Genomic DNA, 22,188 nt, shown 5'->3' on the forward strand with positions numbered 1-22,188 from the left:
GTGGTTCTGTTACCAGGGTGGTTCTACTCTTCTGTGTTAGGGGTGGTTCTGTTCCATTCCTCTGTTTTAGGGGTGGTTGTGTTCGCAGGGTGGTTCTACTGTTCTGTTTTTGGGGTGGTTCTGTTAGCAGGGTGGTTGTACTCTTCTGTTTTAGGGGTGGTTCTGTTCTATGGGTGGTTCTACTCTTCTGTTTTAGTGGTGTTTCTACTCCTCCGTTTTAGGGGTGGTTCTATTCTTCTGTCTTTAGGGGTGGTTCTGTTACCAGGATGGTTGTTCTCTTCTGTTTATGGGGTGGTTCTGTTCCATTCCTCTGTTGTAGGGGTGGTTGTGTTCGCAGAGTGGTTCTACTTTTCTGTTTTTGGGGTGGTTCTGTTACCAGGGTGGTTCTACTCTTCTGTGTTAGGGGTGGTTCTGTTCCATTCCTCTGTTTTAGGGGTGGTTGTGTTCGCAGGGTGGTTCTACTGTTCTGTTTTTGGGGTGGTTCTGTTAGCATGGTGGTTGTACTCTTCTGTTTTAGGGGTGGTTCTGTTCTATGGGTGGTTCTACTCTTCTGTTTTAGTGGTGTTTCTACTCCTCTATTTTAAGGGTGGTATTATTCTTCTGTTTTTAGGGGCGTTTCTGTTACGAGGGTGGTTGCACTCTTCTGTTCTAGGGGTGGTTCTGTTCCATTCCTCTGTTTTAGGGGTGGTTCTGTTAGCAGGGTGGTTGTACTCTTCTGTTTATGGGGTGGTTCTGTTCCATTCCTCAGTTTTAGGGGTGGTTGTTGTCCGCAGGGTGGTTCTACTTTTATGTTTTTGGGTTGGTTCTGTTAGCAGGGTAGTTGTACTCTTCTGTTCTAGGGGTGGTGCTGCTCCATTCCTCTGTGTTAGGGGTGGTTCTGTTCGCAGGGTTGTTCTGCTATTGTGTTCTATGGGTGCTTATGTGTTTCTTCCTTTTGGGGGGAGGGTGGGGCTGTTCTCGGTGTGGTTCTTCGCTTCTGTTTCTGTGTTGGTTTTGACCTCATTGTGGTCCTGGTCTCCTGTTCTAAGGCTGGGTCTGTGCTCTGCGCAGTGTGTTTGCCCTGGGGCGGGTCCGTTCGAGGAGGGAGTTCGCTCCTGGGTGCAGTTCGGTCGTTAGCTCCACTGTGAAGTTCTCCTTGAAAGAGTCCGTGGTGCTCCAGTGCTCGGTTTCGGACCGGGTTCGCGGTTTTCTAATACCTGGGCTGGGCTCGGCCCGGGCTCTAACGGCTGGGTTCGGCCCGGGTCCGCTGTGCTCTAATACCCGGGTTCGGCCCAGGCCCGCGGGACTCTAGTTTCCGGGTTCGGCCCGAGTCCGGGCTCTAACGGCTGGGTTCGGCCCGGGTCCGGGCTCTAATGTCTGGGTTCGGCCCGGGTCCGCGTGCGGGGCACTTCCTCCCTCGCCTTTTCCTGGTTCATCTTTTGTTTGAGTCCAACATGTGCTCGGCTCGGGCTGGTGGCGGGGAGGGGGAGGGGCAGCGAGGCTTCCAGGGAGGGAGTGTCCTGCGGCTCCTCCCGCCTCAGCTCCTATAAGCGCTGCGGGAACAAAGCGCCGCATTCAGAAAGAACCGAGAAAGAGCGCGGAGGTGAGAGCGGGCTCTGCGCGGGAGGCACCGGGCGGATACCGGGCGTTAACGGCCCGGCCATGCCGGCGACGTTGAGTGGGCGAGGGCGAAGGGTCTGGCCGCACACGGGGGGGTGGGACGGTATTTGGAGAACCGGTTTCGCTGACCAATTCCGGCCATGAGCACCCATCCGCAATCAGAGGGTGGACCGGGGTCAGGGGGCAGAAACGGGCACTACACTGGCCCGGCAATCAGAAGAGGAGGAGGGGGGAGGGAGGGAGAGGGGGGGTGCATGCGAGTGCAGCATGGGTTGGGAGGCAAACAGGGCGTTAACTTGGGCGGAAGAGGGCGCGTAGGAGCAGTGGCCCGGGGTTAGGTCCAGTAGTCGGCGTTAAGGACCAGTGAGGTGCGGTGGGCAATATCGGGGGTAAGGAGCGGCGGGGGGGGGGGGGCAGGAGTATGGGAGAGGTAAGGAGAGTACCACCCAAGAATCCCCGGCATCTAGAGGGGCGCACGTGGGCAGGGAGGTCAGTGAAGGGAGGGGAGTTACCCTCCGGGGTACTTGCATGGGTTTTGGGGCGGGGGGCGCAATCCCAAGCAGCAGTGATGGGATGAGTGGGGGGGGGCTTGACAGGGAAACGCGGCAAGATGAGTGGTTCTTAAGGGTAGCTGGGGGGCGGGGAGGGGTTTAATCTGCTGTAAGTTGCCTTCATACACCAGAGGTGTTAACCTTTCCGTTTTTGGGGGGGGGGGGGGGGGGGGGTGACGCCACGAAGGATTTACTTAAACTGCAGTTTTTCTTGTCCTTGCACCACCACGTGCGCATCTGTTCGCATCCCCTTGCCCCCCCCCCTCTCCGTCACTTCCCACCCATGCACTTTCCCGCCTCTTTGGAAGTCACTTAGATGGATTCTGAGCCGCCCCCCCTTGCACCCCTTTCTGTCATGTTCCTTGCCTCTTCTGCAGGTCTGAAGCACTTCCGCCTTCCTTGCAACCCCCCTCCCCTGGGGGCTGCCTCACCTTCCTCGTGCTGCAGGTCTGAAGCACTTCATCCTTCCTTGTGCCGCCTCCTCCTCCCCTGGGGGGCTGCCTCACCTCCCTCGTGCTGCGGCTGCCTCACCTCCCTCGTGCTGCGGCTGCCTCACCTCCCTCGTGCTGCGGCTGCCTCACCTCCCTCGTGCTGCGGCTGCCTCACCTCCCTCGTGCTGCAGGTCTGAAGCACTTCATCCTTCCTTGCGCCGCCCCCTCCTCCCCTGGGGGGGCTGCCTCACCTCCCTCGTGCTGCAGGTCTGAAGCACTTCATCCTTCCTTGCAACCCCCTCCCCTGGGGGCTGCCTCACCTTCCTCGTGCTGCGGCTTCCTCGTGCTGCGGCTGCCTCGCCTTCCTCGTCCTGCAGGTCTGAAGCACTTCACCCTCCCTTGCGCCGCCTCCTCCTCCCTCGTGCTGCGGCTGCCTCGCCTCCCTCGTGCTGCAGGTCTGAAGCATTTCATCCTTCCTTGCGCCCCCTCCTCCCCTGGGGGGCTGCCTCACCTCCCTCTTGCTGCAGGTCTGAAGCACTCCATCCTCCCTTGCGCCCCCTCCTCCCCTGGGGGGCTGCCTCGCCTCCCTCGTGTTGCAGGTCTGAAGCACTCCATCCTCCCTTGCTCCCCCTCCTCCCCTGGGGGGCTGCCTCACCTCCCTCGTGCTGCAGGTCTTAAGCACTTCATCCTTCCTTGCGCCCCCCTCCTCCCCTGGTGGGCTGCCTCACCTCCCTCGTGCTGCAGGTCTGAAGCACTCCATCCTCCCTTGCTCCCCCTCCTCCCCTGGGGGGGCTGCCTCACCTCCCTCGTGCTGCAGGTCTGAAGCACTCCATCCTCCCTTGCTCCCCCTCCTCCCCTGGGGGGGCTGCCTCACCTCCCTCGTGCTGCAGGTCTAAAGCACTTCATCCTTCCTTGCGCCGCCCCTCCTCCCCTGGGGGGCTGCCTCACCTCCCTCGTGCTGCAGGTCTGAAGCACTTCATCCTTCCTTGCGCCGCCCCCTCCTCCCCTGGGGGGCTGCCTCGCCTCCCTCGTGCTGCATATCTGAAGCATTTCATCCTTCCTTGCGCCCCCTCCTCCCCTGGGGGGCTGCCTCACCTCCCTCGTGCTGCAGGTCTGAAGCACTTCATCCTTCCTTGTACCCCCCCCCTCGTCCCCTGGTGGGCTGCCTCACCTCCCTCGTGCTGCGGCTGCCTCGCCTTCCTCTTGCTGCAGGTCTGCACACCATCCTTCCTTGCATACACCCCCCCTTCCCTGGGGCGCTGCTTCACCTTCCTCGTGCTGCAGGACTGGTCCCATCTTCACGCTCAACCCATCCTATCTCCCTGCCTCGTGTCCTCTCCTCGTGGACTGCCTTTCCTCTCTCCTCCTCCAGCTCCCCCTACATCCCACGATAGAAGAGCAATTCTTCACTCCGTTTTAGTTTCTTTCCCATCTTTCTTGGGTCCACACCTAGTTCTGGCTCCTCTACTGCTCCGACATGTGTTCCCTGCACTTCTCTGTAGGCCTGTCTCCTTCCCTGGCCTGGCAATCCTTTTGCTACCCCCTCACCTGGTTCTGATGCTGGTGCCCCCTTTTTTGTCTCTTCTCCTCACCTGTCACCCCTTCCATGCCTTCCCCTATGGTGTATCTTGGTGAGCTGGTCTCTTCATTGCTTTCTCTTTTGATCTGTTTGCCCGGAGACGGTCCACCACGGTTCGGTGTTATGCCTACAGTTAATCACTGCAAGAAAAGAGGCCTCTATAAATGCTTTCTCCTGGTGCTACATTTGCTGTCTCCTCTCCTCCCTCCACCAGATGCCTTGTCTCTCCTCCTCCCTCCACCAGATGCCTTGTCTCTCCTCTCCTCCCTCCACCAGATGCCTTGTCTCTCCTCTCCTCCCTCCACCAGATGCCTTGTCTCTCCTCCCTCCACCAGATGCCTTGTCTCTCCTCCTCCTGTTGTCTCCTTAGGTGTGCCTCCAGGATGGAGTTGGATGTTGCCTTTCCTTTTCTGTTGCTTTGCCGCTCCTCCTGGTGTTGACACTGTCTTTGTCTCCTTAGGTGTGCCTCCAGGATGGACTTGGATGCTCTTCACCACTACTTCTACTTTTATGATACAGATCTTGAAGAGGACCCCTCTCGCTGTGTGGCTCCCAGCGAGGATATCTGGAAGAAGTTTGAGCTTGTGCCCAGCCCCCGGCCCACATCAGGCCGCTTAAGTGGGGGCACTGGTGTTATGGCACCCCTGGGTTCAGAGCTGGGGTGGGACTTGTCTCCCCCTATGAAAGGGCCAGGCCCCTGGGCTGGAGCCCTCAGCTCTATGGTATTACTCCGGGACTGCATGTGGGGGGGTTTCTCCACGAGGGGGTGTCTAGAGAAGGTACTCAATGAGCGACTCTCCACTGGATCCCCAAAAGTCCAGCCAGCCTGCAAACTGGAGCCGGAGGCACCAGAAGTCGTGACCAAGATCCCAGAACCTGTTGCCCTGCCAGTCACACCTGCTGCACCAAAGCCAGACACCAAGGCCCCCATCTCATCTGGGTCTGACACCCCCAGTGACTCTGGTAAGGAATGGCTTTTTATTTCTTCTACTTTATGGGTAAAGTTGAGGGTCAGGAATAGTGGAGGGCAATGCCCCCAATAGAGCTGTGGGTGGCATGTCCGCTGAGTAGAGCTGGAGACCAGGGTCTAGCCGAAGGCGGGCTGCTCAGCAGATGGGCAGGCTCCGACTGACATGGCAGATGAATCCAGCATGTGGGTATTTGTCAGTGTTCTAGGCCCTTGATATGATGGTGGAGTCTGAGGCATGTGCAGTTTACACGGACAGCCCCTCTGCTGGGGTACAGACACTGGGTTTGATGCTAAGGCTGTGTAGCACAGTATTTGTGTATGTTTTGGGTAGTGTCTCTCCAGTAACGATGAGCGTGTGAGTGAGTAGAGCTGCACGTGCTGCAGGGAGGCTTCAGGTCCCCGGGTCCTAGTCACCTTGCTATTCAGGCTGCTTATGCCCAGTTAGCTGGTAGCGAGCAGGGGGGCATGGTGTGGGGAACCGTCCCATTCTGTAGGTCTCTGGCACCTCTTAACCTTTGCTTGTGGGGGACTCTTTGGAATCTCATTCCAGTGGGACCATGAGTGGGGGGCCCTCTGCTGTAAGTGAAGTGAGATGCATGAAGTTCTTTTGCAGAGTCCTGCCCAGCTTCATAGGAAAGGGCTTCCTTGTTCCTGCAGGGGAGTGCCGCGTGTCGCTCTCTACCTGTACTTATTTAGCGCAAACCTCTCTTCCAGAAGGAAGATGGTGCTGTACAATAATGGGGTGAGGGGAGCAGGGACCCGGGAGGGGTCACCAGCAACCAGGGGAGGAACTGTGCTTTCTTCTTGCTGATAGATTGGATCCATCCGCCGTGATTTTTGGATACCGAGACTTGAGCCTCATTACCCCATCTTCTCGGGTTGAGGGTGTAGTCATACGTTTCTATTCTTCTTGGTCTGTGTGGACTCGCCACAGTAGGGCTGGTTTCACAGGGTCTTTGCTGTGATGGGACGCGGGTAGTGGTGGAACAGGTGTTGCAGTGGTGGCAGTTTTCTGATCAGAGGGTTCGGGTTCTGGCCCATTCCTTGGCAGAAGTTCTTGCTCAGCTTCGCTAGATGTTCGTCCAACATCCCGATGTCCAGGACTCTGTGAAGGTCGGCTATCCTTGTGAAGAGTGGACATCCACACTCTAGTCACAGGGCCTTGTTCTGGACTATCTGAAGACTCTTCCTGTCACTCCTGGCCGGTCATCCATGCCAGGTAGACATGATCTTTGTCTGGAGGGGCATGGACTGGGTATTCAGAAGTGGGTAGTGCCACCAGCTTTTCTGATGCCGTCTGCTGAATTTTCTCAATATGGCTTTTCCAGTTTGCTGTCCAGGGTCACCCCAAGGTAGTGGGTGCCCTTTTAACTTCTTCTTTCTGGTGAAGTGTGGTGCTTATCTGCCAATCATACCAAGTGAGGGTAAAAAGCCCAATCACTGTTTTATATTTTTTGTAAGTGGGTGCCGCAGGAGAAGGGCAGTTCATACAGAATTATCAGCAGACGCAATTGCAAAGAAATGGGGCTTTTTACCCTCACTTATGATTATCATCTTGGTTTGGACTCTTAATACCTGTTAACATATGCCTTGAAAAAGAGCAGCGTTCGACATGTCGGCTGGTTCTGAAGTCAACCTATTTTTTGAAACCAACATTAAAACTATATTTGACATTGGCGTAGTGTGGTTGTATCGCAGTAATTCAAATGTTTCGAAGGTTGGAACATTAAGCAGAGGTTCCACAACTACCCGAAGCCAGTCAACTAGTATTACATGTTCACTGATGTCTGTTTGCAAGTGCTGGGTTTCCAGTTCTTTTCTGTTTCTTGATGCTTATACATGTATAAAGGAGCACTGTCCTCTTAGACAAGTTTTCCTGAGGAAAAAGATTTGCATTTGAGCTAATTTGCATACCCACATGCCTTGCTGTTTTACCTCCGAACTGGAGATGTACTTCCATCAATGGCTACTGGGTGGCTTTGTGGGATGTGACTTGGCTCAAATGGACTTTCACATTTCCGGTGTAAGGGTTTTTCCAAACCTCTTTAAACCCACCATAGCTTTCTTGGGGGGGGGGGGGGGGGGGGGGCGGGGATGTGTATCTGGATTTGCAGAAGCTAGACCTTGCTAGAGTTTGCTAGACCTTGCACTGCACAGGGAAGTGGAATTGCATGTGGCAGTGCCTAGAAACACTTGTGTACAGCATGTTATAAATGCCATGTCATAGCCATGTGCTAGATTCCACTGGGGAGAGGGTTTGCACATAGCAGTGTTAATGTCTAAGGATATTTAGGATATTTCTACCATGCACTATAACCACGAATGGTACCCTGGCGCTCTCTCGTAGATCTGGAAAGTGGGTGAGTTAGTGGGAAAAGTGCAAGAGATAAGTAATAAGAGAAGTGATGTTGGGTAAACACCATTTGCTGAGTTTGGGGGTGCTTTCCGGTCGGTAGCCATTGTGTGATGTTGTGCAAAGCTGTGTGGTTTTTTGCAATGTAGTGAAGCTTGCGCGATTGTGCTTGGTTGGAGTTTGAGAGGTGTACGCAGAGGGGTGAAATTGTTAGTGGGGTAGTTATTGGCCTTGCTATCTAGAAGTGGTGGTAAATTTCCACGTTCTTTCTAGATGTGGCGTGTGAATCTCCACATTTTTATCTGGATCCTGCACTGGCTAATAATCACAATCCTGTCTATATATTCATGCCAATATTCACAATTCTATGCAAATGTGGCACTGGACCACTTACAAAAACCTATTAGCACATCTATCTAAATGTGGCACTTGTTAACGTTCACCGTTCTGTCTCGATGCAACGCAGGCTAATGTTCATAATTTTATGTAGTTAAGCAGGTTAGTGTTATTGTCCTGGTCTAAGGGCAGGTAGAATGGCAGGGCTTCTGGTGTAGTTACTGCTCTAATCCACACCTACCTTGATGGTTGCTGCTGGGTGACGGCTGGCCGCTGGCCTCCCCTGTTGACACCTGCAGACACAATCTGGAGCCGCCTCTGTGGGAGCTGCCCTTTGCCTTGGGGCCCTTAGCTGCTGGTGTTGCACAGGCAGAGGGCTGCCCTGGGAAGGTCAGTTATGACCAGGTGGATGTACCAATCTGGGGAGGTGGGCGGTTTGAGGGGGAGGGTGGGACAGGGAGAAAGCCAGACACCAAGGACTACACCCCAGGGACTGCACTCTACCTGCAGGCCAGCACAGAAAAACGGGGTCCGAAGCTACAAAAACACTAGAGCAACCCATCACAATAGCACATGTTGGTCAGGAAACGATTTAAAAAAACCCTCATCCATGTACATGAAATGGGCCAAAAACAGATTAAAATCAATGTAAAACTACTCGCTGAGCATAAACCAGCCCTTAAAGCTGATTCCCTAGTGGTTTCCAGACCAGATCCTTTGAGATTGCAGTCCAGAAAGCAGGGGCAAAACGGCAGTGTGCTAGACTCGGGTTTGTGCTTGTACATGTGAAGCGCTGGGTTCGCAGCATGTCTTGTGGCTACTGTCTTGGGCAAGATCAGCGGGGCTGATTTTTTTTTTCTGCTTGTTGCCTAGAAGAGGCTGGTTGGCTTCCAGGAGCTACAATGTACTCGGCATGAGGTTCCCAGTTCAGCTGTGGCCTGTAGGTTGGGGATTCTTTAAGGTGATGGACTTGGATGGTTGCCCATTGTAGCTCCAAGGGTTGACGCAAGGCCTCCTGTCCTTTTCTGGGGCTGCTGCAGTGAGCTTTTTGGGGTCAGCGAAGATCTCTTGCACCACAGTTCAGAACTCATGGTAGGAGTGAGGAACTGTTCAGGCTGCTGCCTGGGTTTCCTTTCTCTTCCTCTCGTTGGCACCAGAAGTGTGAAGCTATGGAGCGTGCTACTCCCTCTGGGGTGGGTCTGCTTGTTGGGGCCTTGAGGAGGATGAATTTGGCCATTGTAGGGGGTGGTTTGGGGCAGGTGGGTTGGCCTTCTGAGCATAAACGAGTGAAGGGTGAGAGTTGACCTTTATGGCACTGGGTGTGTTGGTGGGTGTAGATGCCTAGCTGTTCTTTGGAAGGTGACGCCGGGGATAGGTTGTGCCGTTGTGGGACTCCACTGGTTATGGGTGGTATTGACCTCTAAGCGCCCGCCTTACTCTTTTGGTTGTAGGATGTTCAGCTGGTGCCCACATGGTAGGAGGCAAATCATTGTGGAGCTGTTTAGAAAACCTCTGAAGGCTGGTAATTATCACATGCTCTATGTTCTGTTTGACACGTGGAGTAGACCCCTTCTGCAGGACCGCATTCTCCATGAATTAATCCTCCATGTCGTGGTGGAGTAAACCCCTTCTGCAGGACCGCATTCTCCATGAATTAATCCTCCATGTCGTGGTGGAGTAAACCCCTTCTGCAGGACCGCATTCTCCATGAATTAATCCACTATGTCGTGGTGGAGTAGAACCCTTGGGCAGGACATTCTCCATGAATTAATCCTCCGTGTTGTGGTGGAGTAGAACCCTTGGGCAGGACGTTCTCCATGAATTAATCCTCCGTGTTGGGTGGAGTAGAACCTTTGGGCAGGACATTCTCCATGAATTAATCCTCCATGTTGCGGTGGGTTGTGTTGAATCTAGATTGGTAGGACGTGTTTGGTTCTTTTGTGGAGCTGGGGGGAGGGGTAAATATGGTGATGCAGCTCGCCCTTGCGAAGCCAAGGCTAGTCTTGCCAAGGGACGAAGCATCCTTGCAGCCAGAGGGCACCCATGGCTGAATGCAGCAGGGGTAGCGCGTGGGAACTCCAAGATAGCGTGGGGCCCACTGGGCGATTAGTGGCGCTGTGAAGATGAGGGGGGAACATGCTTCAGAACCTGGAGCCCCTCTAGCCCTGAACCAGTGGCGGGGGGGGGCAGCAGCACACCCTGGCTGTGTGGGGGGCGTAGGGTAGAGCTCGGTCTCAATGGGGTATTCCCGCTGGGGTGCAGCTCCTGGGTCTGCGTGCGTACCCAGACTCTGAAATGCCTATACAGGGCAGGTGGGAAGTTCCGGCGTCACTGGGGTGGCTCGAGCATGGCTGCTGTGTATGCCAGGGTGGTCCCCAGCCGCTGGGACATAGGTGCACGAGCATCAGGTGGTGGGGGATGGCCACTGCCAAGCAAGTACATACCGTAAGCCAGTGGCTTCAGAACTCTGCCACCGAGTGGCGGTGGCACAGACTGTGGCGTGGCCGCACCTTCATGGAGGTTGGGCGGGGGTGGGGGCATACTTGCCTCCACAATTCTACTCTGCATGCATTTTTTGGGGGGCGCAGGGTCAGGTTTCGGGCCATGCCTGGGCCGATTTGGAATAAATAAAATTTGATTTTTTTTTTCTTTTTCAAAAAGCCTTTCATCCTCCTTAGGTCGATACATGAGTACCAACACAGCCTGGGTGATACTGTGTGCATATTTGTTCTATAAAGAGTTTAAGCGTAAGTGCTATCCAATAACATTATCCTTTGGCCTTGGACTTCTGCTTGGATTCACAGTAATTTAGTGTACTTAGGAACAATGCTATTTGATGCCACTTCCTGTTTTGTCAAGGGGTGAAAGGTCGTGCTTCATCGCTTCTGGGATGTCACTTTGGGGTGGAGTCAAATGACATCATTTCTGGTGATGACATCAGATGTCAAGGGTCGTTAGGCAAGGAGTGGGTCACTTTTGGGTGACCGGGTCTGTTCCTTGTCCCAGTCCGGACGGGAGGGAGGGGAGTGGGTCTCGTATCTATTGCCAGAAGAGTAGGGCCGCGCCTTCCGTAGATGATCCTGTCCCTCTTGACAAGGTCTTGGGGAGGTGGTCCCCGAACTTCCCTCCCCTATAGGCTAGATTTGGTAGCTGTGTAGAAGTGCAGGTTTGTGATCCAGGGGGAATGTGGGTCCTTATTTTTTGGGGGGGTGGAGGGGTAGTGCTGCATTCAAGTTTGTGGCGGACACGCTCTAATGCATACTGCATGATTGCATGCACCAAGACACTCCTCGCTCAGACCTTTGCTGTATCCATCCATTTGAGATTACATTACATTTACCCCAGACACCTGTATCTAATTTAAGAAGTGTGTGTGTGTATATATATATATATATATATATATATATATATATATATGAGAAGTTGCATAAGTAGTTGGCATGGAGCAGTCTCATTCGTTATCGGAATTACAGGCATTCGGCTCCAACTCTGCTTGAATGGCTACCATCGGAACAGACTTTGGGAGGCCTAGGGTACTCCTCCACAACAGGCCTTCCATAGAAACAAAATGATGATTAATTGACCGTCAATGGACCCACCCGTAGACTTATCGGGAATCATCTTTCATTCATGAAACTTAATCAGCAGATTTGGTGATACCAAAGCTGCGATGTAATGGCTTCATTTGGCATAGCATGTTTAATCTTGGCAGTCCAAGTTTTCCCTTTCGCCCCGTAGATGTTAAAACTCGGATGTAGGTTTTGTACCTCTTCAACATCCAGCTCAAAGCTTCCACGACCAGCATGAAACCATTGATTTGTGGTATGAATTGTCGCTGCGTTATTCACTACGTACTGACCAGATGCCTCCAGGGGGTGCCGGATGACTCTTGCAAGGGTCCAGAAGCAGGATGTCGTCTGCATAGGTAACCCAAAATATTACATCCGAACACACACGCTGCATGTAAACTTCCTCTCCAATGCCTTGACAAGTAGAACTTAAATAATGGGGGCTCAGGACACAGCTGATGCAAAGGGGAGTCTAGTGTCCAAGAGTTATTGGCAAACCCGGTCCTTGCCAGGTCACTCTGTTAATGGATGGGCACAATCCATGCACACTGCCATGAACCTGGGGAGTGGGGGGACAAGGAATCTGGAGTGGGGGGCAGATTTAAATACTCCATGTAATACTACTAACGACTGATGGTCCTTCTGGCCTTCGCTGTTGGTCCATTCGGGTTTTGGACCCTTGAGTGTCTTTCAAAGACCAGATCCCAGGACCTCTGATAAACTAGAACTCTAGAACTGGGGGGAGTGTGGACCCCATCGCTCCTCAGACGGGGCACTCTTATAAGGTCCCCTGGAAGCTTTCTCGTTTACGATTGGTCACAAATTCTTCACCACTTGGCCAAGGCAAACGTAGTCTAAGAAGAACTTTGGTAGTCTCTCCTGATTGGAGGAGAAAGACCCTCGTGGGCAATAGCTGGGGTAAACTGAAATTAGAGGACCCAACTCGTACTCGCAGCGCTATGGAAAGTGGCAAAACTTTGAACTTGATTGTACGCCACTTATTTTTATGTTCTCCAAAATAGACGCATGCCCCTGCTCGCTGATCTCTCCTCACTCGGACAGGGTTTAACTTGTCCTAAAGCTCGTCTTTTCCTCTTCTGGCTTGGGGAGGGGCAGCAATCGCAGGAGCTGAAGGTTTCCAACTCGCCTTCACATCTCACTCTTTAAATGTTTGTACCTCTGGGCGGTAATTGCCCCCCCCCCCTTTGGGCAACAGCACAAAATCCCCTCTTAATGCTTTACATGGTGCCCTGCAATACTTAAGCAAACTGGGCGTAGAGGGCAATGGTGTCCCCATCACTTCCCACTCTACACCAAACAAACTGCATAGAGGGCAATGGCGTCCCCTCACCCTACTCCAAGCAAACTGGGCATAGAGGGCAATGGCGTCCCCTCTCCCTACTCTAAGCAAACTGGGCATAGAGGGCAATGGCGTCCCCTCTCCCTACTCCAAGCAAACTGGGCACAGAGGGCAATTGTGTCCCTGTCGCCTCCCACTCTGCTCCAAGCAAACTGCGTAGAGGGCAATGGCGTCCCCTCACTCTACTCCAAGCAAACTGGGCGTAGAGGGCAATGGTGTCCCCGTCGCCTCCCACTCTACTCCAAGCAAACTGGGCATAGAGAGCAATGCCGTCCCCTCACTCTACTCCAAGCAAACTGGGCATGGAGAGCAATGGCGTCCCCTCACTCTACTCCAAGCAAACTCGTATGCTGCCTAGTTGGGTCGTCGATGCTGCGGAGGCCATACCAATTGAATGAGGCTTCAGTTGCAATGTAACATTCTCCAAGACATTGGAACTCCGCATCCTTTAGACCCCCTATGGATGAGTCGCAGCATTCTAGTTCCTGCACTTCGCCTTTTAGCAGCTCGGAGGTGCTCGCTGGTGAGCTTGGAGTACAGAGTTGCTTTGCTTGTGCCTTTGTGGGGTCCCCTGGCGTTCCAGTCAGTTGTGCCCCCTCATTGGGGTAATCGGGTGGACCTTACTCGCCACCGGCGTCACTAGGATGGGACTTGGATCCAAGTCACCCATCAGATCAATGCTGGACCCTGGTAGCGCAAACGAGGCCATATCCCCGTCCCTGCCATCTGTTGGAAGGGTCTTCTGTGAACCATAAACCTCCCAGGCTCCTACTCTGCCCTTGAGAGGAGGTGGTGGGCTTTTCCTTCGTTGAAGGTGATCAAGCCTAATCCTTCATTGCCAGCACCACCAGAGCCCTGGGTCTGGCACCCAATGGGGGACTCGAAGCTACTTTGGGTAACCAAAGGGAAGATTTGTCCTAAGACCCGCAGAGACTACGGTTTGGCTTCCTGGTTGCGACGGCCCTTTCTACCATTGCAGCGCCTCGAGTACAATCGAGGTCAACCTTCTTGATTCCTTCGGATCAAGGAGACCTGCACGCCACAGGTTCTACATGCATGTTACTGTTCGTGTGTTTGGCTCGTCTAGAGTTGCGCCAAGGCTGTCTCGCAGCCGGGCAGAACTAGTATTGCAAGGTGGGGGGGGGGGGTGTTGGTACCAGATTAGGTTTCTACTTCTCTGGGTCAGTAGTAGCATAACTCAGTAGCTGTCCATGTACCTTGCTCTCCCCACTGCACATTCCGCAGAATAAAGCTTTGCCTTCGCTCTTTTTTTTTTTTCTTTCCCCTACTCCTTTCCCTAGGATGGCTGTATATATTGTACCGTGCCGTCCTTTGGCGTAAAGTGCTTTAAAAAAAACTGAAGCCAGGGTGAGCCGGCACTGGCTGCTCGATGGCCATCGCCCTGTTCTCCAGATGGGAGCCGCCATCCTGGCCCGCACATGGCACTGGACACACATTCCCCCAGGTCGGGGAGCGGGGTGTGACCCCTCCATAGTGTGGCACGGTTCCCTTCATGGTACTGGACACATGCCCAGGTCAGGGAGCAGGGGGTGACCCCCACCCTCCCCATAGTGTGGCACAGGTCCCTGTGTGTGTGCCTCAATGATTACTGAGCTTCTCATTGTGGGCTCCACAACTAAAATGAATGCCCTGTGTCCTAAATACTCAGCAATTAATATCGCTGGCGCTCTGATCCCAGTACTCGGGCTCTAGTTGATGCCCTTTCCTCAGCCGCCTCTTACCCCGCCAAACTTACCATAAATCACCAATTCCTTACTCCCAAAAGCGGTAGCACTCTAGCCAGGGCCTAATACTATCTGAGTTGGGTTACTGCAGAGTACTACTACTACTACTAGGCACCGCTGGCCAAACTAGAGCTGATGCCGAATAAAGCCCCACGAGCAGCCTTAGGAATTAGTCTGATCACCTCTCGAACATTAGGAGAGAAACCCACTGGCTACCCGCCAAGGACAGAATCATTCAGAACTCTATGAATTACGTGTAATTCTTACACAATAGCCAAAAAACCCTTGAACAGAAGGAAGTCTTGCATGAAATAAAAATGCACTCCCTGAGACCCCGCACTAGACCACCAGAGCAGGGGTAGTAGCTTTACAGTCTTGGCCCCCAACACTGGAACACTCTCCCCTAAAATATCAAAACCGAAGAGTTCTTCGCAGATCACTAAGCCTGGTCATTGACGCCCCAGCCCAGCGCATCGCTGCCTAGAGCCTGGTCCCCAGCGACTCCTCTGCCATGGTGCTTTCTCCTTCAGGAGCTCGAACTACGCCATGAGACCTCGGGGTCTGTGAAATGAATACTTTCTACGTTCCTAGCCCTGTGAGTTGAGCTCCGAGTCACTGCTTGGTTCGGATCTGATCTCCTTAGCGCCTGGAGGCCACGGCAACGGTCTGCGCTATAATGCCAGTCACCTGGGTGTTGGGGTAGTGCACTTCCATGGTGCTTTAGACCTCCCTCCTTTTTCACTGCACACCCACTTCGGCGGGAATCTATATGGGAGTTTGACTCCTAAACCCCATTAAATAGCTAACCTTGACCCCCCCCCCCTAACTCTGATCAGACGGGCCCCACACTGAGCTCATCGATGCTTGGCTTCCAAGGGACTTTGAAGGTGGTGGGGGAGGGGGGCGGCTTCATCCACCAGGACACTGGGGTCAGACGAGCAGGGTGTGGCAAGTGAGGGAGAAGCTCTAAGATGTACTGGGGCCTTCGCTGCCCCCCTTCTAGAGAACCCCACACTGCACGGGTTTACTCGGATGCATTACGTGGCATGCCACTGACACCCGGGGTGTGGAAGCTGTCTTTGGGGAGGGGGGTTGTTGGTGGGGTCTTTGGGGAGGGGGGTTGTTGGTGGGGTCTTTGGGGAGGGGGGTTGTTGGTGGGGTCTTTGGGGAGGGGGGTTGTTGGTGGGGTCTTTGGGGAGGGGGATTGTTGGTGGGGTCTTTGGGGAGGGGGGTTGTTGGTGGGGTCTTGGGGAGGGGGGTTGTTGGTGGGGTCTTTGGAACTGGTGTTCGATCCTAGTGGGGCTGACAGTAAAGGGTACTAATGGCCTGGCAGGTGAATTCCCTCCACGGCGGTGGGGGGGTGGTGGGGGTTTAGTCGAGTCTTGGAGGTTCTCTTGCATGTGAATGGGGGGCCCCCGGAGGGGCACAAAGGAATGTGAGAAGCCGCCGAACAAAAGGCGCGATCCGGGCAGCAGCTGAGGGTGGGGCTCGCGGGTGGGGGGATGGGGGCGCTTTGTTCTGAGCTTTCTTATCCAGCCTCGGGACTGCACCTCCTGGTGCCCCCCCCCCGGGCTGTAATGGTTCGAATGCCCCCTCCCTTCAGATCTGTTGAACACCCCCTCCCCACCATGCACCCAGTCCATGTTGCAAGTGCTTGGGCGGACCCCCATCATCAGATCATGTCTGATGGGCATCCATTAGTAACGCAGCTTCTCCGCCCCCCCCCCCCCTGCCCCTCGGCACATACGCAAGATGGTCACACTGAGGTCGTGCTCACACAGGCTGGCTCGGGCTTCTACTCGCGTTATTGCCCCTCGCTGCTTTAATGTGCTGAGTTTGTTGGTCTGTTATTGACCTGAGCATCGGAAGGGGCGAGTGATCGTAGGTGTGACCCATTACAGCGCTTAGAAGCTGGCGGAAGCGGGCATTCAGCGCTAAGGCTCAAAACGAATGCAACATGTTTCTGCATCGCACCTCCCCGTGGCAGCAGCGACTGTCATTGGTCCCCGGCTTTACACCCGAGTTGGCCACGTGTCGGGCAAGTGACCAGGCCACATCCCGAGACTGGCGCCACACGTGCTTCCTGCCATGAGATGTAGTGGGGTGGTCCTGGCACTGGGTCTCATGGGCCTGGGGGCGCGTTCTAGCTGCAAGAGGTCGACTTCCAGTTTCTAGGTGCACCCAACGGCCAGGTTCCTGCACCTGTGGCGATGAGGGGCGCTCCAGTGCAGCAGTCCCCCGAGGGCCATCGTAGCGCACGATCCACGGCTACTTCACAGCGCGGGGGGGGGGGGGGGGGGCGTGCAGGGGGTGCAGTCTCGTGGTTTAGCTCGTGTCCATCCACTCTGTATAAGGACCGTGTGCCTTAGTGCTGGTGGTCCCAAGTCTAAGGGGGGGGGGCTTCTAAAATGACCCGGGAAGGAGTTGGGGCTTCAAGGCGCTTTTCTTCATTCTAGGGTGCACAGCTCCAGCTTACCAAGACGCCCTGAAATGCTGCCACGTGGCATGGCGCGACTCTCCCATAAGGTTGATGGGTGTTGAGCTGGATTTACCAACCATCCCTACAGAGCCTAGCACTCCAGTAGTGTCGTGCGTTAGCAGCGTGCAGTGGGGCAGAAAGTGGACTCTCTTCGGGGCGCTGGTGCTGCTCAGGAAGGGGCTTGAGACGATGAAGTTCTATTCCTAGAAGAGGGTCTACCCTTGCAGACAGACCAACGTTCAGAGTTCGGGAATAGCTGGGGGGGGGGGGCACCCCAGCCAAGGTGAGTATCTTTTGAGGGACACTAGTGCATACAAATTAATGGCTGTGCCAGGGGGCTACTGGTAAGCTAGGAACATGCTCACTGACTCTCGACGCGGTCCAGACCAAACTTTGAGCCTAGCCCACTTCACCTGTAGGTGTTAACCCTGCATTTTCAGCAACGCTCCAGCTTTCAGCGGCTGTAGTACGGGGCGATCATCCTTGCCAGGACGTTGGGAATCGTTCTGGTGCAGGGTCGTCTCGGGACACGGGAGGTAAGAAGTGCAGGCACTTTAGTGATTTGTCACCACAGCAGGGGGGGGGCGACGCAGGGCCTGCAAATGATCAAGGCTGGGTGCACCCTCGTAAATCACGACCCAGAGGAGCTGGCACGAGTTTTGGCAAGAGGGCCCAGGACCACAAGCTAGAGATTCCCTGAGTCGCAACTAGGGACGGTGGCGTTCTGTGCAATACGTAGGTTCGAGCTGGTCAGGTGGGCCAGGAACACGTCCGAAAAGGCTCTATGAAAGTTAAAGCAAAGGGTAGTTCACACTACTCCAAAGAGGCAAAGCGCCCTTGCATGCCTTCTTGGTTCGATGAAGAAACAGGGGTCCAACAGGAGAACAGCAGGGTTGGGTTTCTAAACCTTCCAAGCACGTCACTGGCGGTTCTAGAGTCTGCTCTTTCGCTCGGGATACTTGGCTCCTTCTGTAGTTCGGTCTGAACCTCGGTAGATCGACCTGGAATGGATGCAGAGTCCCTTCTTATACAAAATTCAGTTCACGCTCAAATCTCAGCCAATGGAAGATCTGCTCTTACTTGCATGCCAGGCGTGGGCCAATCGTGGCCCACATTGCTTCCAGTCCTTCAGGCATCCTGGCACCACTAGTGTGAACTGGGACCAGAGGCCCAACCCTCTTCCTGGGCACTAGCCGACCCGACATGCAGGAGCCCGCAGACGTTGGCTTTTTGTGGGAGGTGGCATCCCCAAATAAGAAATGCCCTGGTCTCTGGACCTGGGGGGGGGTGGGCACAGGACCTGGGGGGTGGGCACAGGACCCGGGGGGGTGGGCACAGGACAAAAGACGTTGTGGCATGGGTATTTTTGCCACTGGCCAAGTCTTGGGCCAAACTCAGTAAATGTAGTTGGTACATAAGTAAACTTCTGCCACCAGTTCCTCACAGGAATCTCACAGATTACTGTCCAGCGGTGTCTTAAAGGAGCCAGTTATTGACATTGGTTGTCTTAGTGTTGGTGTAGACCACAGTGTGCAACAGGTTTTTCATCCAACATTTGGGGATTGAGGATCTTGGCTTTCTTAATTATATTTTTGATTTGTTTACTTTGCTGTGTGAGGTGTGGGAATGGCATGGGTGTGTACGTGTGAGGAACAATTGTGTTTTTTTTTTTTTTTTTTTTTTTTTTAATTCTCGTTTTGTTACATCGGTCTTTGAAACGTATTGTTCAATGATGTTTGTATGCAATGATTTTAATGCCTTCTAAATCTCCTTATATAATTGTCATGATTTACATTCAACTCAGAATTGCTATAGGGTATGTCCGTTATTTGCCTTTTGACCGGTTTGTTCTAGGCACACTTGTACAAATACACCAAAAATCCTTTGAGGGTGGCTAGTGCCATTAAAGGACCCCTATGCGCAGTCCTGTAAGGTGCTTGGCACATGGATAAAAAGTTCCCAAGAAATGGCAATATAGTCAAAGACTAAGGGGGACTTTTTCCCAGTGCTGAGGTCTGAAGGACGTGTCATGTTCCCCATAACATGTGAGCAAAGGCGCCGGAGGAGCGCAGCTGAAGGCTGAGCTCCACTGGAAAGTCAGGTTAGGGCAGCCAAGCAAAAGCAAAACGTTTGGGGGGGGGGGGGGGTCCATAAATGGAGGGAAAATTGCACCATGGGAAATCTTTCCTAAGAAATCCTCTGTAATTGATTCTGGAAATGGTAAATGCCCAGGAAACTGACTTCTAATCAAGTACTACACCTTTCAGAAGGGAATCTGCGAGCTGGGGCTGAAACCCGATGATTTAACTTCACATCCACTATCAATACCACTATCTTTTTTTGGCTCTGGGTTTAAGGGGTGCAAATGCACTTGGAACCTCTTGCTTTTCTAATATTCTGATTTGGTTGACTAACCTTTACCTACAAATTCTAGAAAAACGCCCAGAGGTCGACCTTGGTCAATTGTTTGGTGCCTTTTTTGTATTGACGAATAACGTTTGAGGGGGAGGGGCAGGGGGAGGAGTGTTGACATTAAGGTGGCAACCAGTGTCCTGCAGCAAAGGGTCTAATGTTTTGCTGGTAGCATGAGCAGCTGAGGGCTGATATGGGGGGTGCCCCCCTAAACTGTACAATCACCCTTCACTGCTGGAATTTCCAATAGCAGTTGTATGAGATGGCAGCAGGTGATCCCCCCCCCCCCCCCTATTCTCACTGTCTGCCAGGTCAATAACTTGGGTGATCTTTGGTCACTGCACAGTAGAGTTGAAGTGTTGGTATGTGGTATTTTGCTGTCAACGTGACCTTTGCCCTATCCCCATGTCTGGTGAATGTACATGTGTGGTCCATGCAAAGCTGACTTCTAACTCCTGCTTCCGCTTGTTTTTCAGAGGACGACGATGAGATCGATGTTGTGTCGGTGGGTAAGCGCCGAGCACGCCGTGCGGGGCGGAAGCCGGTCCTCATCACTGTGCGTACAGGACTCCTGGACCCCGGCATGAGACACTTCCACATCTCCATCCACCAGCAACAGCACAACTATGCGGCCCGCTACCCTCCAGACCCTGCCCCGCAGCCGCCACCTGAGCCGGTGGTACAAGTCAAGATGGAGGAAGAGGACTCTCCATCCTCCCCCGATGGGACCATGTCCCCCATGCTCGATAGCCCTTCCTCACCAGAGGCCCTGTCCCCTAAAGGGGGAAGCAGTGGGAGTGGTGCAAGCTCTGGCTCGGACGGTGAGGTGGTCAAAAAGAACAACCACAACTACATGGAGCGCAAGCGCAGATACGACCTGCGCTCCCGCTTCCTGGCGCTTCGCGAGCAGGTGCCTGGCCTGACAACCACCTCAAAGACCCCCAAAGTGGTTATCCTGAGTGCTGCCACCACCTTCCTCCATTCCCTGGTGACCCGAGAGCGGCGCTTGGCCCTAGAAAAGCGGCAACTGCAAGCTCGGCAGCGGCAACTGCGCAAACTGATAATACGCCTGAAGGCGAAGTGAAGTGGCCGTAGTGCGCACACACCATTCCAACCTTGGCCTCTACCAAGGGAGTCGCCACCAAAGGCCCCCCTGTCCCACAAGGCGCGCACTGGAGAATTCTGGGAAGGCCCAGTGACTTGCGCAGCCGCTAGAAGACTCCAACCACACTGCACTGAGCTATACACACCGGAACATTCTGAATGGCCTCACTAATCGAGGACCAGACTGGTCTCCACTAGCCCAAGGGCTGCAGGAAACAGGCGTTATCGCAACGCCCACAATGGACAGTGGACTTGACCTTTTACCCCTGGAGGATCACGGAGCAGGGCTCTCAGTCAATATGGTGGCCAGAAGCTCTAGTCTGGATCTGAAAGGCAGGGATATTCCACCTTGCAAGGCTGTTATGGGGGCAATAGTGCAGTAACTAATGCCCCCTCCTACTTCGCCTCAGGTGGGAGCTGTGTGGGTGAAACTTATTTGCTAATTTTTGCACAAATCTGGGACTGCCATAGGCTTAAGGGCACTACTTTGCACGTTTTTCTTGTACCGGTCTTGATGCTGGACCGGTCTGTTATCCTTCCTGTCCCACGCAGGGAGATTTATGGAAATGACCCGGGGGTGGCGGGGTGCCCCCCTGGGAAAGCTGGGAAAGCTGTGTTTGTCATGGCTAGTGATATTCACCCCGTTTTGGGGGTGTTGAGGCTGGGAATGAGGAAGGAACCGTATGATTGTATCTAGTCCAACACTGAAGTTATCCTCAAGCCTTTTTGTTTTGTTCAGCGCCTGGAAGCCTTGGTGCCTCTTCCAATGGGTGTATGTGGTACCGATTGCCCTCAGTTTAGAGTGAGGTCATCTCTATGCAATGCTTTTGGGGCTGCCATGTACAGTGATCCGTTTCCCCCTGGCGGTTTATCTGTAGTGGAGTTTGGATTGGTCCCCACCTGCAGAAAGGCAGGGTGTGGCTGGAACCCCTCCCCAGTGAAGGGAGGCTTTTACTTTCTCTTTGGAATCAGCTGCTGGAACGGACACCTTTTCTACGGAGGATGTTTTGATACTGTATTTTTGTACAATTTTTGTTTAAAGAAAAATCACACATAAAAAACAAATGCTCCATTTCTTGTGTCTTGTGCTTTCTGCTTCCCCTCTTCTTTGGGCGGTGGGCTACTGGGCACAGTGTAGGTTCTGCTGCCCCCTTCATGGGGGGTTAAATGGCGACCGTGCATGATACAAACATCTTTACCAACGACGTTGGTCCCCAGGGGCTCTGCCGGATCTGCAAACACCAACTGAGCATAGCAACCTACTTTGCTGGATTTCGTAGACAATGAATAATTGGTGCAGTCCCAAAACACCAAGAGTCCCGCAAGGCGAGAGGCCCACACCTGACAAAGAGTTGGTTTTTGCACAAAGCATTCCCTGTTGTGTTCTAATGAGCTAAGTATACTGTACTATTTTAGTGAACTATATAGTGAAGTTGGAGTGTCTGTTCTCCCCTTGGGTGTCGGACCAGGGGTAGGGGTCTCCTCTTACCCTACCATTTTAGTGAGAATGTCTACTTGAACATTCGGAGTGGGACGTGCTGTGATGCTGTGGGTGAGTCGACTGAGTGGTTTCATCTTTGTTGGACTATGTGTTTGGTCTGTAGTGTCGTCTTCTTGTGACGATCTCTTGATGTCTTATGGACTGTTGTGGGGTGCATTCTGATCAAGTTTTTTTTTTTGTGGGGGCTGAGGTCGGCTGC

The 22,188-nt window shown here is 53.5% G+C and overlaps 1 protein-coding gene across 2 annotated transcripts; it reads left to right on the top strand.

Annotated features, from left to right (window-relative positions):
• Positions 1-1,478: 1,478 nt before the first annotated feature.
• MYCL (MYCL proto-oncogene, bHLH transcription factor) lies at positions 1,479-21,560 on the top strand. 2 transcript variants are annotated; one of them, XM_069622398.1, is made up of 3 exons: positions 1,479-1,582; positions 4,621-5,123; positions 19,861-21,560. In XM_069622398.1, exons 2-3 carry the CDS (start codon positions 4,634-4,636, stop codon positions 20,466-20,468), a joined length of 1,098 nt encoding a protein of 365 aa, XP_069478499.1. In that variant the 5' UTR covers positions 1,479-1,582; positions 4,621-4,633; the 3' UTR covers positions 20,469-21,560. The 2 variants fall into 2 exon arrangements, with proteins under 2 accessions (XP_069478499.1, XP_069478500.1); XM_069622399.1 differs by having other exon boundaries at positions 1,553-1,582; positions 4,531-5,123.
• Positions 21,561-22,188: the final 628 nt, after the last annotated feature.

The sequence above is a fragment of the Ambystoma mexicanum genome, chromosome 11 (assembly GCF_040938575.1).
Source record: "Ambystoma mexicanum isolate Mex_15411 chromosome 11, UKY_AmexF1_1, whole genome shotgun sequence".
Classification (NCBI taxonomy): domain Eukaryota; kingdom Metazoa; phylum Chordata; class Amphibia; order Caudata; family Ambystomatidae; genus Ambystoma; species Ambystoma mexicanum.

What these genes read in the sequence shown, in the direction of transcription:
- MYCL (XM_069622398.1), top strand. Translation starts at nt 4,634, where the DNA reads ATGGACTTGGATGCTCTTCACCACTACTTCTACTTTTATGATACAGAT. An exon ending in TGACACCCCCAGTGACTCTG is followed by an intron (nt 5,124 to 19,860) that starts GTAAGGAATGGC and finishes CTTGTTTTTCAG; the next exon opens with AGGACGACGATGAGATCGAT.